This window comes from Lichenostomus cassidix, chromosome 3, assembly GCF_008360975.1.
Source record: "Lichenostomus cassidix isolate B80296 chromosome 3, HeHo_3.0, whole genome shotgun sequence".
Taxonomy (NCBI): domain Eukaryota; kingdom Metazoa; phylum Chordata; class Aves; order Passeriformes; family Meliphagidae; genus Lichenostomus; species Lichenostomus cassidix.
Genome location: NC_139483.1, coordinates 60,816,494 through 60,832,411, shown reverse-complemented (window position 1 = coordinate 60,832,411; position 15,918 = coordinate 60,816,494). Strand labels below are relative to the sequence as shown.

The window sequence follows — 15,918 nt, the reverse complement described above, 5'->3', positions numbered from 1 at the left end:
TACAGAAGAAATGCAAAGCTGGACAAATGTGTATAAGAAATATCTGTAAAGTGACATGGATTGACAAAGGTGAGACACTTGATCCAGCACAGTTATTTTCTGCCTTGTGTTGTCAGGGATCAAGAGTAACAAAAAGAAAAGAAAATCAGGCAAGCAAAAAACAAACCATACCTGCAGCAAACATATGTCCATTCTTTTTTCTGAAATCTTTGTATTTGAATTGGGAGGAGGGCTGTCCTCCTAGCCTAGTACTTAACTAAACAATATCCTTCATTCTGTGTCTGTAAACTTAGTATGATTCCAAAGACATGATCACATTTTGATAAAGGTATTCTGACAGTTACAGACGTAATTAAGTAGAAAGCAAAAAATGGCATTTATCTTGATTTTGGCAAGATTTTCACACTATAAAAGGTTTGTGAGAAGATCAGGGAAGTATTGTCCAGATGCAGCCAGCATAGGTTGAATGCAGAATTGTTTAAAACTCTATTTGAAATATAGTTATAAAGCAGATGGGACGATGTTTCAGACGGGATCCTCCCACTGGGACCTCAGCTAGGGAAATAATTCTCTTCATTATTTTTGTTAGCAACAATGAGGATAGAGACAAGAACATTTGTAAAAAATTTAAGATTAAACCAGACTGGGAAGTGTACGAGCACGTGTGAAGATTGCATTAGAAGTCAAAATAATCTTGAGAAGTGTCTTGAAATCAAGAACATGAAATTCAGTACAGACAAGTGCAAAAGAACTCCTGTAGGGAAGAATCAATCACCTTCAAATAAAATATGGACTATTTGGCTAGGCTTCAGTTAGTGTCAAAACATAAAGATCTGATTATTAAGCATTTGTATGATGCTATTGAAAAAAGAAATTGGAAACCAAACCCAAATGGCACAATACAAGAACAATAAAAAAACAAGAGAAAAAACCACATCCAAGAATTCAAAAAACCAAAACCTACTGAGTTATTTCAGGTAATGCACAGAAGACTATATGAAAGTTGCCCCAGTTAGTCCTGATTTGTGCACCCCACTGTAAGAAAAGCATAAGTAAACTGAGGAAGGATCTTCAGGCTTTGAAATGTAGAGTCCTGGAAAACATGAGCTGTGAGAAAAATTTGAAACAACTAGATTTGCTTAAACCTGAAAACAATGGATAGCAGGAGATACTTTTTTAAAGGCTTAAAAGCAGTTATAAGAGAAAAAAAAGGCTCATTTTTCTTCATATCCATAGGGAGAAAAGGCCAAAATGTAGATTAGTAGCTAATTTGCAGGAAATTACATTTAAATTAGACATTAGGAAATTAGGCACAGGGAAAAGCAACTCAGAGAGGCTATAGAAGCTCCTTCATTAGAGATGTCAGGGATTAATTTAGTAACCCATCTTTCTGGGGTAGAAGTATACATAATGCTGCCACAGAGCACAGAGTTGGCTAAAATATTTCTGCAGGGGCCATTCTTGCCAGGAAAGAACAACTTGATGACAGATTCAACATGCGTGGGGTTGCAATGGAGACATATTTTACCCAGCCAGTCTCATGTTTTGGTAGCTCTTTGCTTACAAAGCAAATAGAGGATGGAGAGGCACAAGAATCTGATTTTTTATAATGTCTGAAATGTGTGTAACTGCATTGATAAATGTGATTAAGTGTAACACATATTGAGGGGTATTTTAGTATTAAAACAACCTTATAAATGCAAATGTTAAGGAGTCCAACCACTGTGGAAGTGCTCAAACCATGTAAATTTACTTTTTTTTTCTTCATGACTGCTACTGCATTTTAGATCCACAAGAAGCTGTCGTCTGTCAAATAATCTTTTCCTTTTTTTTTTTTTTTTTGCTGTCTGTCAGTAGCAGTGCCCAGATCTGTGAAAAATGCACTTCCATACCTGAACTTTTTGGCCCTTTTCTATCAAAGTAAAATCAAATTCACATCTGTGATGTAAGAGACAATATTTCAGGGATGAGAACTGCCCTTAAATAACCCCTATAAATCAATAGTTGAGTCTCCTGGGACAGAGGAAGCAAAGGACACCCTTTTACCTGTGCAAAGGAAATGTTATAGAAGAGAAATAGGGGTCTTGGGCTCAGATGAGATTGAAAACCCCTGGAAATTGCTTAAAACAAACATGAGAAGACCATCAGGAACTGGCAATTGTGTAAAATTAATAAAAAAGTTCCACCCTACAACCTTCCTGCAGACCTTCAGCATCTTGAGAGAAATGCAGGTTTCCTTACATCTGTGAAGTTTCATCTCTGCAGCTCAGATAAATTGTTCCAACTCTCTGTTCATGCATTTCAACCCAAATGTGAAACCAGGGAATCAGAGAAACTTCTGTCTCTCACACAGAGTCAGATCAATGAACTCCCTCCTTTACATCCTCTACTGAGCCATGGTATGACAGCAAGCCAGGCACAGTAATCACAGTCAGAAGCAATGCATTCATGCCAATAAATAAATGGTTTTCAGCATTTGTAATGTCTGAACAGCATGTTGTTTTGTATTAGTGAGGTGGTCTGCTTGAAAAAGGGGGATGTGTGGCTATTTCTGTTGGACAGACGACTGTTACAAATTCTTCATTGTTTTTATGCAGTTTTAAAATTTAATTGATTTTAAAAGTAAAGGGAAAAAAATGGGGACTTTGCCTTTCCTTACTTTTTTACCCTCTTACTCTATATTCCTAATTAGCTGGTCTAATTCTAACAGATTATTAGGGGACCTGTCAAAATAATCTGTGTGCTGGGTGGCTCTTGAATGATAGTGCCTATCAGTTGTGAAAAGATGTTTCTAATGAAAGCAATTTTCCCCATTTCAGTTGATTTCATAGGTGGATTTGACTCTTACGGCTATCAAGGTCCACAGAAGACATCTCATTTACAGCTACAGCCCATGTATATGTAAGTACTTAACTTCTAGGATATTTGGCAGAGTGGCAGCCTGATATTAAAGAATAATTAAGCTGAAAGATGGCATGACTTAAAAATTCAGACTAGGCAGAAGCCTTATTTGATGGACTGAATTCAAGCTACACTTAAGAACCAACATTACTCTTATGTTGAATTATAATGATTTCTTCTGGCAGGATATCATGTGTCAAAGTTGTTCAAACAGCACCCAGCTCTCACCTGATTTTTCCCTATTTTCATTCAAGCAGGTTCCACTCAAGACAATGAGATTTCAGAGTAGAAAAAACTAGTCAGATGTGACAAACTTTGCTTGCAAAAAAAAAGGATTTTTATTAAGTTTTGATGAAAGTTCAGCAACTTGCTAATTTAGTGGTTGCATTTAGGTTTTTTCTTACCAAAGCATCTGTTCACCAAGGCATCTCTATACCTCATTTCCAGTTTCCACATTTAAAAAAGCCAAAACAAATGTAACAACATATGGCTTTTAAAACTAGTTTGAATAGGAGACAGTATTTTACCTGACCAGTGAGTGACAACTCCATCTTACAGTGCAGCCTGATATATTTGGGAATTAAATGGGTAATCAAATCTCATTTCATACACACAACTGGAGTATATTCACACTAGAGCTGACACACAGCCATTGACCAGTCCAGAAATAATCGTCTCCAAATATTTCTTGTACTGATGCCAATTGAAATTCAGAACAGTCCTGACTGCCCAGATAAATCTTTCCTCATTGCTGCAGTTTTTTGGACTATTTTTTATTTGCCATCAATGGCCTACACACTAAAAGCACAGCACCAAACAGCAAATCAAAGGGCATCATTTACTTTTTTTCATTTGTTTCTCTTCTGGACATCTCTTTTGAGGAAAAGAACTAAATTCAAGCAAACAATAGCCATCCCAACACACAATTGCATTCACCTTCTGATTAGTGGAAGCAAGCCAGCTGATGGATTAGTGTATTTTTGCATGGAACTTGCATTTACTCCTTTATCAGTGGTACAATCTGTTCTGCAGTGGTGTTTAGAATTGGGCCCTTCAGGAGCTTTGCTAGGAGCTTTTTAATAATCTCAAATTACAATAGTGCATATCTCCAATGCCGTCTTAACTTCAGCTTACCATCTGTCTGAGCTCAAGTAAAGATTTTTCACCTGCACTTCTCACACAGTGCCATGCATTTAGAAAATGTTATTTCCTTTGTAGTATTATATGAGGTGCATAGGTACTTAGAACAATTCTAATCCTATCTCTTTCTCAGTATACCATACCTGGTCATCAACACATGGAGCCCTCTAGCTATTATCCCATTCTCTTTATGCTCTCAATGTTTCTTCCAGAGCAGCAGATTGCATTTACTGTGCGTCTTCATACTGACTGGAAAGAAAGCTAGACCTGTGAAAAATAAATAAAAAAAATAAAAGAAGGCAATATTTTTGATTGTAGCTGAGATGAAGAGATAGATGATTAATCCATGTAAACTGTGTTCCGTCTTATTTCAATGCTGCATTCTCACTGGAGTATAGGTGATTTTGCTGTCTTAACTGAGAGACAGAAATCAGAATGTGAGTTGACAATTTGCCCAATCAGCCCACAAAAGCATTGCCATGTCCCAGCCACAAACAAAGACACTTCATGTTTCCCTTTGACTGCATAGCATTTGACAGGGTTCTCTAGAATTGCTGCAATCTGCCCTTAAGAGGCTTTTACAGCATTTAGTAATACCTTTCTGTTATTTACAGCAGAAGCACACCAGGAACACATGCATATGTATTCACACTGCAGTTGCTCTGTAAATGTAGGCAGCCCATTAGGTAGTGGAGTGACAAATTCGAATGTCAAGTTAATCAAGTCAAGGTTTGATCTGCTTGTAGCACTATTTACAGCAATATTATGTATTAGAAATCAAAACATGCTGATATGATAACAGCAGGCCATACTTTATATTTTAAAGCTTTATTTGTTGGGAGGAAAGGTTTGGTTCCCTATGGATCTTGTTCACCAAAGACCATCAATGTAAGCCTTCCTACTATTCAAGGAAAGAGAAAAACACAACAAACAGGCTTTATGTTTTTCTCTGGCCACTATCACCTCCAGTTTACAATGTTCAACACCTCTAGAGCATGTGTAATAGACAAGAATTGGAGAGGAGAGGAGAGGAGAGGAGAGGAGAGGAGAGGAGAGGAGAGGAGAGGAGAGGAGAGGAGAGGAGAGGGAGAGGAGAGGAGAGGAGAGGAGAGGAGAGGAGAGGAGAGGAGAGGAGAGGAGAGGAGAGGAGAGGAGAGGAGAGGAGAGGAGAGGAGAGGAGACCTTGTGCTTTACAGAGTCCATTGCCATGTTCTCACCACTTTCCAAGCTATAATCATATCCATCCAGGATACAACTACACCCATACATGTCCATATAGCTGTATTCATATAACTATTTCCACAAGTTTATCAATTGCTACAAAATGTCTTCAAATCCATAGGCAGAAGAAGATATATTAAGCAGCATCCTATCTAATTCCTGCAAAAGAGCAAGAAAATAGAGACCACTTGTTGCCACCACTGTGTCCTCTACTGTTCAGACACCCACTGGGTACATCTCATATGTAGCTCTGGATTTATGAGAGAAATTGAATAGGAGACAGTTGCCTTTAAATCATCTGATTGCTAACTATATGCAGAGGCACAACAACAGTTCATTCTCCAGGCTGTGGCAGTACCCAGGGGTGTGCTGGGCATGCTGCAAAGGGGAAGGAGAATGTATGGCCTCCATTTTGAAGAGCTCACCAAAACAGTATCAGCTTCTAATGTTTGTTCAGATTCTTTCAAAATACAAATTTCAACATTTAGGTCAGTAATATAGAACAGAGAAGCCTCTATATATTTACCAAATCAATTCTTATACAGAACTAGTACAAATCTCAAAGAAATACAGGATTTTCTGGTAGGTTTCAGTCAATATCCATGTATTGCTTGCTGATGTGAATTGATTTAGCAGATTGTAATGACAGAAATCCATCAACAGAAACTTTTACTTCTTTGCAAGTCAGACAGTTTTGTATGCAAGTGATTTAAATCAATTTTTACTGTTTTATACATACACTATTTAATTATTAACCTGAAGGAATGCTGCATTTAGTAGTTGCTAACTGTTCAGACCCACAGTTATGTAACTAGTTTTCTCCTGTGTGCTAAAGTTAGGACTTCATTTTGTTAATGGGGAGGTTATATTTTACCTACAACAACTTACATATGCAAATAATTATATTGATTTATTCGGGCTTCTCATATTTACATTTGTATTGTGTTAAGACTTTTTAATCTGAAGATTTATTACTTTTTTATTTGTGATATCAATCAAGATCTACTTCTAAGAATATTCTAATTCAGTTTAAACACACATAGTAGTTTTGTGTGGTGTTTCATAAGTTATGTAAAACTACCCTAAATGAACGGGATATCTAAGGAAAAGAAAAATCTTAATTTATGAAAGAGAAATATTATCTGTAGGTAGTTAATTGAAGTGACTATCTCTGGCTACTGTTACCTTTAATACTCTAGAATTATTAGATTCAGGCTCACTTTGGAGTTTTTTTCTCTGCATTTTAGGCTTTGAATTCCAATCATAGTTTTCCTTATCATCTCTTCCAATTTCATATTTAATTTAAATCAGTTTAATTTTTAAACAGAAAAATATATGCAATTTAAAATTCTGTTTTAAATAAAACGCTGATGTTTTGGGGAAGAGTTCTTATGGTGACATTTATCTACCTGTTATAAATGGGATTTTTTTATTATTTAAGTGCCAACAGTGTGCTCTATGCTGTACAAGCCAAGAAGCCTAGACAGTCCCTTCAAAACGAATACGCTTTTTGAACAGAGCGGGACAGAACCGATGCTCATGTACCTCCTTGCAGTGTGGCCACAGCTGATGTACTCAAAAGCAGCTTCCTGGCATTCTGTGCCGGAGATGCCAGTGCTCATTTCCAGACCATGGGAGAAGGACACAATAAGATGGCGGAAATCAATTGTCAAGACAAAATTCTCCTCTTGGGAGGTGACCGAGGAAGGTGACTAAACACTCCCTGACACTGATTCTGCTGCACATGAAAAAACACAGTAGTAGTTGTGGAACAAGACTGCACTGCATGATCACTGTTCTGAAAACAGTAGGAAGGAGGGAGGGGAGAGAGATCTTTCTTTGTGTTCTTCGCAGTAAACTTGTTTGCTCGAGAAAAGAAGAAGTGAAGCAAAAAAAAAGCATGCATGTCTGATGCTGATGCCCAATGCACTGGAGAAATTGCTCAAAAGAAGTGCAGCCCTGAAGTGAAGCATGCTTTCCTCCCATTGTGAAACCCAAGAATATTTTCAGTATATGTACTCCCATGCACACACACACACACACACACACACACACACAGGTATTAGTCTAGATAATTGCTCATCCTGAAGGTGCTACCTACTTTACTTTACATTCACTTAAATATAAATGAAACACAAAAAAAGACACTAAAACCAGCACTTTGAGCATAACCACCATGACACTCAGCAAGTTTAAGCAGTACAGATCTGCTGTGTAATTATCTCCTCATGTTTGTGGGATTCAGACACATTTAAATAAACTACCACATGAGCTTTCACTGTCAACAAACAACATCTTGTCCACTTTAGACTGAAAGCTTTAGTTACAAGACATGGGTTTTGGACAACACATTTAAGATGTCCAGGCCATGGCACTTGCCCAGGCTTACTGCTTTGTGAGCGAGCTGTGGGTGGCTTTCCCCTGCACCTGCAATTCTGCATTTCTGTACTCATGCTGTGTCACTTCTTGGCTTTACAAGGACACCTGCATATCTGATGGATTGTATGTCAGGTCATATTCCAGCTGACCCCTGGATATACAGTTAAGATTATAATTAAATCTAACTACTGCCTAGGTTTGGTTAGAAAACCTGTGCTGACTTCTCTGACAATGTTCCAGAGAGCCAAGCAGTTACTTGAGCAAACACTTTGTCTTTCTGTTCTCTTCATCCCGTGTGTACCTGAAATGTTCCTGGTTTGTGGCTTACACTTGCTTGCAAAAGGGTACCAGAGGAGCAGGGCAGGGATCACATAAGCATAAGGTGGATTATAAGTATTGTTCTTTTTCTGTCTTTCTTCTAGGTCAAAGTAAACATGGGGACTACGTAAGGTGGGCTGGAGGACCTGTCAAAAAAATCTGTTTCAGGATGGCCTCCTGGTTCTTCAAAGAGAAAAGAAATCCAATTTTTGTGCTAAAAAATATATAAAAGCTGATTGAACAGTGAGACAGAGAACAACAGAGACCTTCAGCCTCTCTTTCTAACAGGTACTAAAGGAGATGCCCCAGACTCCCTCCTTGGACCTCCTGCCTCCCAGCACTAGAGGGACAGAGCAGAGGCACTGGTGCCACCTTTTGTTCCTTTCTTTCCCTGGCCACCACCAACACGGCCCATCTGGATTAAGACATGAACTCAGCCCACTCAGTGCTTTGGGAGCCTCCTCCACACTCCAGGTCCTGTTGAGTCTCCTTAGTCAACACAACACTGAAATACCAGGATGACCTTGCAGCAGAAGTCAATAGACAGCGCATTGTTTGCCCTGAAGGCTGTACAGTTCATACTTGCCTTAACCCAACTGCGTTGCACATTAGAGAAACTACGTGCAAGCTTTCTGAAGTTAACATGCTGCTGTTAATTCTGAACAATTTCTAAGTCAGTGGTTTTCTTCTGTTTGGTTTTGCTTTGTTTTCTTGTCAGGGAATAAGGCTCTGTTGCTCCATGGCTCCAGAGCAACCAAGTAGAAAACTGCCAGCTGTCTGATAAGTGCTTTACTTTTGGGGCTCCACAGTGGTCAAGAAACAGATTCTAAAGATTAAAATTAAAAATAAAGAAAGAAAGAAATGAGACCTTTTGGGGGTCAGGGTGGGGAAAGGGGTAACAGAAACTAGTAATTGAACCTACTGGAAATAAGCAGCAGAAACAGTGCTTCTTAATCCCGCTGGTTTTATTTATTGCACTGTAGGTGCTTTTATAGCTATCTCTAAACATCTTTTACTAACTACAGAGACATCTGCAGATTTCTATCAACAAAGGCCAACTGAATATGTACTAGCTACGTTTACTCTTTTATATCTAATTTCAACTAAAACTTCTCTGTAAGTGAGCTTTTTTTTCTAATTGCACCATAAGGGATCCACATATTTTATTTTTCAGTTTCGATTGGAGAGGGTGGGGAGGGACTAGTTGAGTTGAAGAAATACTGAAGACCTTTTTGTGGTATATTTGGGGGGATCTGTTGTGTGTTAGAACGTGTATTTTATCTTCCTGTATTATTGTGGCTGAAAAAACCCTGTGCTGTTACGTAGTTGGCAACAAGATGCCTTTGGGAATTTTGCTAGTAGGTCAATGTGTATATGAAATACTCTGAACTCCTGGGAACATGTGTTTTATTCTACATCTGATCTGTATTTTCAAGAACGTAGATGGCTTTCACTAGGAAAACCCAATATTTTGCTCAGGTTTTTCAGAAACTTGGATTGTCATTGTTTCTTTGCTCAGACCTTGCATAGACAAACGCACGCACCTACCACACCTGAGGTGACCATGTAGCTTTTGAGGGCAAGAGGGAAGGTCAGTGCCTGGAAAGGCTCCAGGTACCCCTGAGCAGCTCCCTTTTCCCTGCTGGCCAAACCCTCGCTCCAAAGGCTCTCATACCACTCACCCATCCCTGTACAAGCCAGTGCCCTTTGCTGTGTCTGCATGGATGTACAGTGTCACAAGCAGCAACTCTGGACAATGACAGAGGAACAGGCATTCACCAGAGAAAACAAGATGCGGGACATGTTCAGGAACTATACTTACATTGATTCAGTGAGATTTATATAGATATAGATAGATATATATATATGTAAGTGTGTGAATGTGTGTGTATGTCTATGTATATAAAATACACAGGACTAACTATTGTTGGGAGCTGCATCACCCAGGAAGATTCTGATGCAGTGGACCAAGGGCTCCCGTCTCAGATACTGCTGGGAATTTCACACAAGAAACAGGCACTGATCCTGTAAAGCATTCATTGCTGATTTGTATCTCAAATTTAAATTTTCATACTTGGGTATCTGAAAATCTGAGTTCCTACATGATAGAGCTGCTTTTCACCCCCTGGAAACCCCATGCAACTTCCAAGTGCCAGGCTGAAGTTTCCCATAACTTGAAAAATTTAAAAAGTTTCTACTTTTATGTAGTATTAAATATAGCAGATGTATAGTATTAAACACAATGAAGAGGTTTAAATGGAATGAAAATGTCATAACAGGCTATTTTATCTTTCCCTGTATACCAGTTAATCAAAATGATATTTCTATAAAAATCATTTTTTAACATGAAAAGAAACCAGTTTAGGCACCTAAGCAGCAATCCAATTTTCAGAAGATAATTTTTCATACCTTTCAGTGATTTCCCATGGAACAGTGGCTACTGGTAGTTAGCAATTTTAGAAGTCAGACAATTTAATGAAGTGTCTACACGTAGCTTATAGGCCTGATTTTAATTTAGAAAATTTTGGCCTTAATTTCTCTGTGTCTTAGTCTTCCCATCTATAATACGGGAATAATATGTGCCTCACAGGCTTTTTGTGAGGTCTGAATTGTTAATGTTTATAAAATGCTTAGGAAATAGGAAGCACATCTAACTACTATGGATTGCAATATAAATGTGTATTCATATATTACATGTAGAGTAGATACACACACTCACATACACACAGTATACATATATATATACACATACATACCTATATGAAGTTGGTATTCATAACCCTGCTTAAGTTGCAGTTAGAGCACCACCATTTAAAAAATTAGGACTGTTGACTACTCAACTAAATGATTAGTGGACAGATCTCTTCTGGAAGCAGTTTAGAGCACAGTAATGTGAGAATATCTGGATGGCGTTTTTGATTTGTACAGCTGTATCCTCCTCAAAATCCAGTAAAGAATGTTATTTTTCTAGGCTGGGCTTTTGTTATAAACTAAAATATTCAGAAGGCAAGAGATACAATCCAAATGTGTCCTTTTTTTTCTTTTCTTTTTGGCATTTGTTAATTCTGAATGTATTTTTAACAAAAGTGATTTTTTTGACTTACTAGTGTAATTTGCATTTTAAAAAAATAAATGGAAAAAATATAGGTTTCCAAGCTATTCATGGCCCCCTGCTGCTATTCAGAACTTACAGGAAACTCAGAATTACTGTTCCCAGCTGAGCAACAATGCAGGATAAAGAATCCTATTACATTTACATGATGACAATCCCGATCTGTGCACTGCATGGATGTGACAGCGCTGAATAGAAATTGCCGGGTCATGACACCATTTTAACGCTGTCATATGTACCAGGTATTTTCATTATCACTGACACTAAAAGGTTTCTTTTACAAGGCTGACTGCAACAGACTCTTTACTTAGAAAACAGGGCTGGTTTTGCCCACTCATCAGGAATTTTAAGCCTGTGATGGGTATAGAATTGCCAACAGAGTTAAGTATTGCAAAAGTAATCCTCGTTAAGAAGGAACTATATAACATGGATATTTCCACTGCATTTATATTCTATTTTATGCTTTTTATTGTGCCTACACTGAATTGATGAAATCCTGTCTTAGGCAAAATGTTTATAGAGCTCACATATACCGGCAGCTCGCCTGAGGTCATTTAATAAAGGTGGAGCAGAATGATACACATTTTGAGATATTCGGTCATGCTCTCTTAGGATTATTCCTTAGAAAGAGAGTTCTTTCTCTTTCATTAGGATTTTTTAGGTCTTCATTATAGTGCAAGTGATACTTTCCAGTCAGGTAAGGAGAATTGGTTTGTGCTCCACTTGCTTAATTTAAGTACTGTTTGCAATACTCCACTGCTGCACAGCATTTTGACAATGTCTGGCACAGTTATGTATTGGTCCCTGGATGTCTCCAGATAGGAATGGCAATTAACTCAGTGTCTGGTTTTGATCACTTGCATGCTTGCCTTCCATTTGAGCACATTAATAGCAGCCAAAGCAAAACTCCATACACCATGCATCACTCCACCTTGTAATATTTTCATTTCCAGTCCTCTGTTTTATTTTTAGATGCAAATACTAAGAGGAGGAGGACTTTTCTCACAAAGATGGAAAGCCCCATGAATAGTCTGAGTGTTCGTATTGCTTGCTGACTGTCTAGTGATGAGTAACTGAGATGAAATTGATGGACCTCTTGAGTTTGTTTTCTAGCTGTTCTGAATCTGGCTTCTTCCCAGTACATGTGGATTGACAGCAGACACTAAAGGTAAGCCAGGTTTTGCTGCAGAACCAATGCACAGCAATACTGCAGACAACACTGTGTCCACTGCTCCTTGGAGAAAGATGAAGACAGTTGCTATGCTAATTGGTCTGCCTCAAGCTGTGTGCAATATTAAATGCAATTACCATGCATAAAAGAAACTGCCCTTTAGACTGCAATTACTCATTCACATACAGAAGTGGCATAGCACAGAATCAATCAGTAAAAGAGATTTTCTTCCTATAGTCACCAATATGCTTCATCTCCTGCCATGGATTGGAGAAATAAGTTCTGTTTGATCTCATGTCCTTCTGTTCTGACCTTCACCAAGAGAAGAAATTGCAGCTGGTTAGAGTTGAGATCTTGGCATACCTGAGTGGTTTAGGAAGATATTGTACCAAATGTGAAGTTCTAAGTAGCATCATACCTACATTTGTTGCACATCTCTCTCCATATGTACAAATGAAGGGTCTTTTAAAATGCACTTTTCCTTTATCTCTCAAAAACCGAGACAGATGATGTCTTTCACAAGTGTCTTCCAAATCCTGCCAAGATCACTAAAGAGATTTTTTAATAAAAAAATCCAATAAAAGCACCATCTTTTCTGCTCTCTGTTGAGTAGAAGACTTAGCTCTTGGGACTTCTAATTACCTTGGGATTATTATTTGTATAGATAGGAGCACTGTGAAACCTGAGTATTAGAAAACAAATAATGCTTGTGGTCATCTCTAATTCAAAATTAAATCTCCTGTACAAAAGCCATACTTCTGCATCCACCAGTGGAAAAGGATCTTTACTGCCATCTGTTACCTAACCACTTTCTCAGCTTTGCCTTTGTCTTGCTGGGAAATAGGTTATGGGGAACTTAAGGTGAAGAAGAGTGTTCATATTCAGCATGTGCTCTTCTACAGTCTCCAGCTCTGCCACACAGAAAGATGTTTCATATCTATTTAATTTCTTTCTCCCTGTCACCATCTTCTTGTCCTATTCTCACTCTCTGTTCCTGAACACAACCCCAAATACGCTCCCAAAATTACATACTGCTCTTTGTCACATCCATTGTTTCCAACTCAAATAAATATGGTGATGGCAATCATGGAGGACAATGTCACTGAGGATATGCACAAAACAAGGGGAAGCACAAGGTTATGTATATCCTCTAAAGGCCCCAGACAGGGAGACATTTAACAGAATGGTAAATGTTGGCAGCATTACAGAAGCATGAGATACAGCAAGCCCTGGTAGGAATAATTTTCACATGTGCAATTACATTTGCTAAAGCTATAGTTCACTGAGTGCACAGAAAGTCATTAATATCCAGAGCTACAAAAGGCACAGGTGAATTAGAAGAAAATTCCTAAAACATGTTTGTGAACACATTTACTGGATCAGATTCGCATTTCATTTTCTTCAAAATTGTCTCAGGATTGTGTTTTTCCCCCTTTCAAACATTTAGATGGTTGGTTTCTGTGCATGCAGGTGAGTATTTTGTTCCTAGGAGAGCATGTAAGTCTGTGCAGTTGCTTTAATTTACATGGGGTTCTCAGTATTGATGCATCTGAGTGCATTTGTGCTAAATGTTGGCTCAGTTCACTGTCACACATACATACACCTGCTATGTGAGTATGTTTTATGGTGGAGGTCCATAACCACACACAGTCTCTCCTCTTTTCTACTGAGCTTTTCCCATTCCTTCTCTCAAGACATTCAAAGTGCCAAGTGTTTATTCTCTAGACAGGTGTTTGGTATACAAAAGTTATTATTTGGATGTGCAAGCATGGTGCAATCTATGAACAGAGCAAATAAGACAGTCCTTTCTGCACAGAGTTTATGTGATAAATAATGTGAGTAAGTGATAATATTTCAATTAAGGAAAAAAAGAGAAAAATATGATCTCACAGTCTCACTCTGTTGCTAAATTTCATTTAATCAAAGAAGGGGGTGACAAAAAAATCAGAAAAAGGAGAAGAGCAAGGAAACAAGAACTTGGATACAGTTATAAGGTGATATGGTTAGTTACAGCATGTACATATAAGAATCGAGTAAAAGAATCAGCCAATTATATATTACTAGGGTATTCAATTAATTTATGATATCTCCATATAGATGTATTATATCCTCTTACATTTTAAAGGCATTTAAAACAGTAGCTATGGAAGCAAAACAACATCAAAGGGACTGCATATTGATGTAATAACAAAAGGTTGATGGATTGATTCAATTAATCAGTGACTCATTTCTAAGACTTCTGCAGGGATTTATTTACCAAACACTTACATTGTTTATTTTGCTCTCTGGAGGGTTTGTATATTGTCATTTTTCTTCATTATTCCTCTTGTTTCATTCATCAATTTCTGACAAATATTTTCATGCTGATATGTGGCATGTTAGGCATGTAAATTGTTCACATTTACTGATTTAAAACAGTACACTCCAAACTTCCAGGACCTGACAACTTTTGTTTATTTCCCTCTGGTCCTGAGAAACACTAGCCATCTATAATTAATATAAAGATGTGTTTTCCATTTAATCTTTGCTTTTAGTGTCTGCTCAGCATGACAAGGATGTAAGTTCTTGTCTAGCATAACCTGCTTAAACTTTAGACAGAAATTTACTATGAAAAATATTTTGAACACTTTGATGCTAAACAGAATAACTGTTCCCTCTCTGGTTTTTCCATACATTTGGTAGATCAAATCCAGGAAAACAATGCAAGAATGTTTTAAGACAGCCAGCAGTTTCACCATGATTTCCATAGGTGTAGATAACCTTTTTTTTTACCAGGGCAAGTAATGATAGGACACGGGGGAATGGCTTTAAAACCTAAAGAGGGAAGCTTGGATTAGATATTAGGAAGAAATGCTTTCCTTTGAGAGTGGTGCTGCACTGGAACAGGTTGTCCAGAGAAGTGATGGATGGCACCATTCCTGGAAGTGTTCAAGACCAGCTTGGATGGTGAGTGAATTAATAATTACAGTTAACCAAAGGCAATCATCAAACCACAGCCAAAATGCAAAAAGTGCATTTATTTCATTACCTTGCTAACACCAGGCAGCAGAGACACACAGGAGCACAGGCTAAATCCTGCTTAGTTCATCCCAGCAGGTAGCAGCAATCTGGTCTAGTGGAAGGTCTCCCTATCCATGGCAGGGGTTTTAGATCTAGATGATCTTTAATGTCCCTTCCAACTCAAATCATTCCATGAGTCTATGATTTTCTACTTCAATACTGTCATAATATATGCCTCAAAGTCAGTACATAGAAATGGCCAAATTAGATCAAGTCACAGATTACAAAATGGCAGATATTGGGCACAACAGAGGTCTGTGAAAGATAAAGAACTGAAACGAAAAGGAAATCATTCTTTGAAAGTGCTGAAAGCGCTGAATATTTGGGCGAGTATTTTTATTTTATACTATCAGGAACACTGAACCTCTAAATTATTTTTTTTTTAAAGACCAACATATTCATTGCATACATATATGCAGCGTGGGTTTTATTTTCAGGCATCCTCAGCAGTGGTCAAATTCTTACTTCACTTTTAGGTGGCTAGGAACAGCTTCTCAGGAAAAGTAAAAATCACAGACCCAGTGATAAGAACCATGGCAGCTGCGTCGTGTGACAGCCTTCCCCAGTGGAATTGGAAAACTCCACCCTACTTATTAAACCTATTGTAACAGACAGA

General features: G+C 38.0%; 1 protein-coding gene across 2 annotated transcripts in view; it reads left to right on the top strand.

Annotated features, from left to right (window-relative positions):
• The window catches only part of NKAIN2 (sodium/potassium transporting ATPase interacting 2), a 526,214-nt gene extending 515,096 nt beyond the window's left edge, over nt 1–11,118 (top strand). The window contains exons 6-8 of one of the 2 annotated variants that reach the window (XM_085056047.1): nt 2,820–2,901; nt 6,704–6,970; nt 8,064–11,118. In XM_085056047.1, the coding sequence (XP_084912173.1) occupies nt 2,820–2,901; nt 6,704–6,776 (155 nt within the window). In that variant the 3' untranslated portion in view covers nt 6,777–6,970; nt 8,064–11,118. The remainder of the gene's footprint in view (nt 1–2,819; nt 2,902–6,703; nt 6,971–8,063) is intronic. The other variant, XM_085056048.1, reaches the window with a different exon arrangement.
• The last annotated feature ends 4,800 nt before the right edge of the window (nt 11,119–15,918 follow it).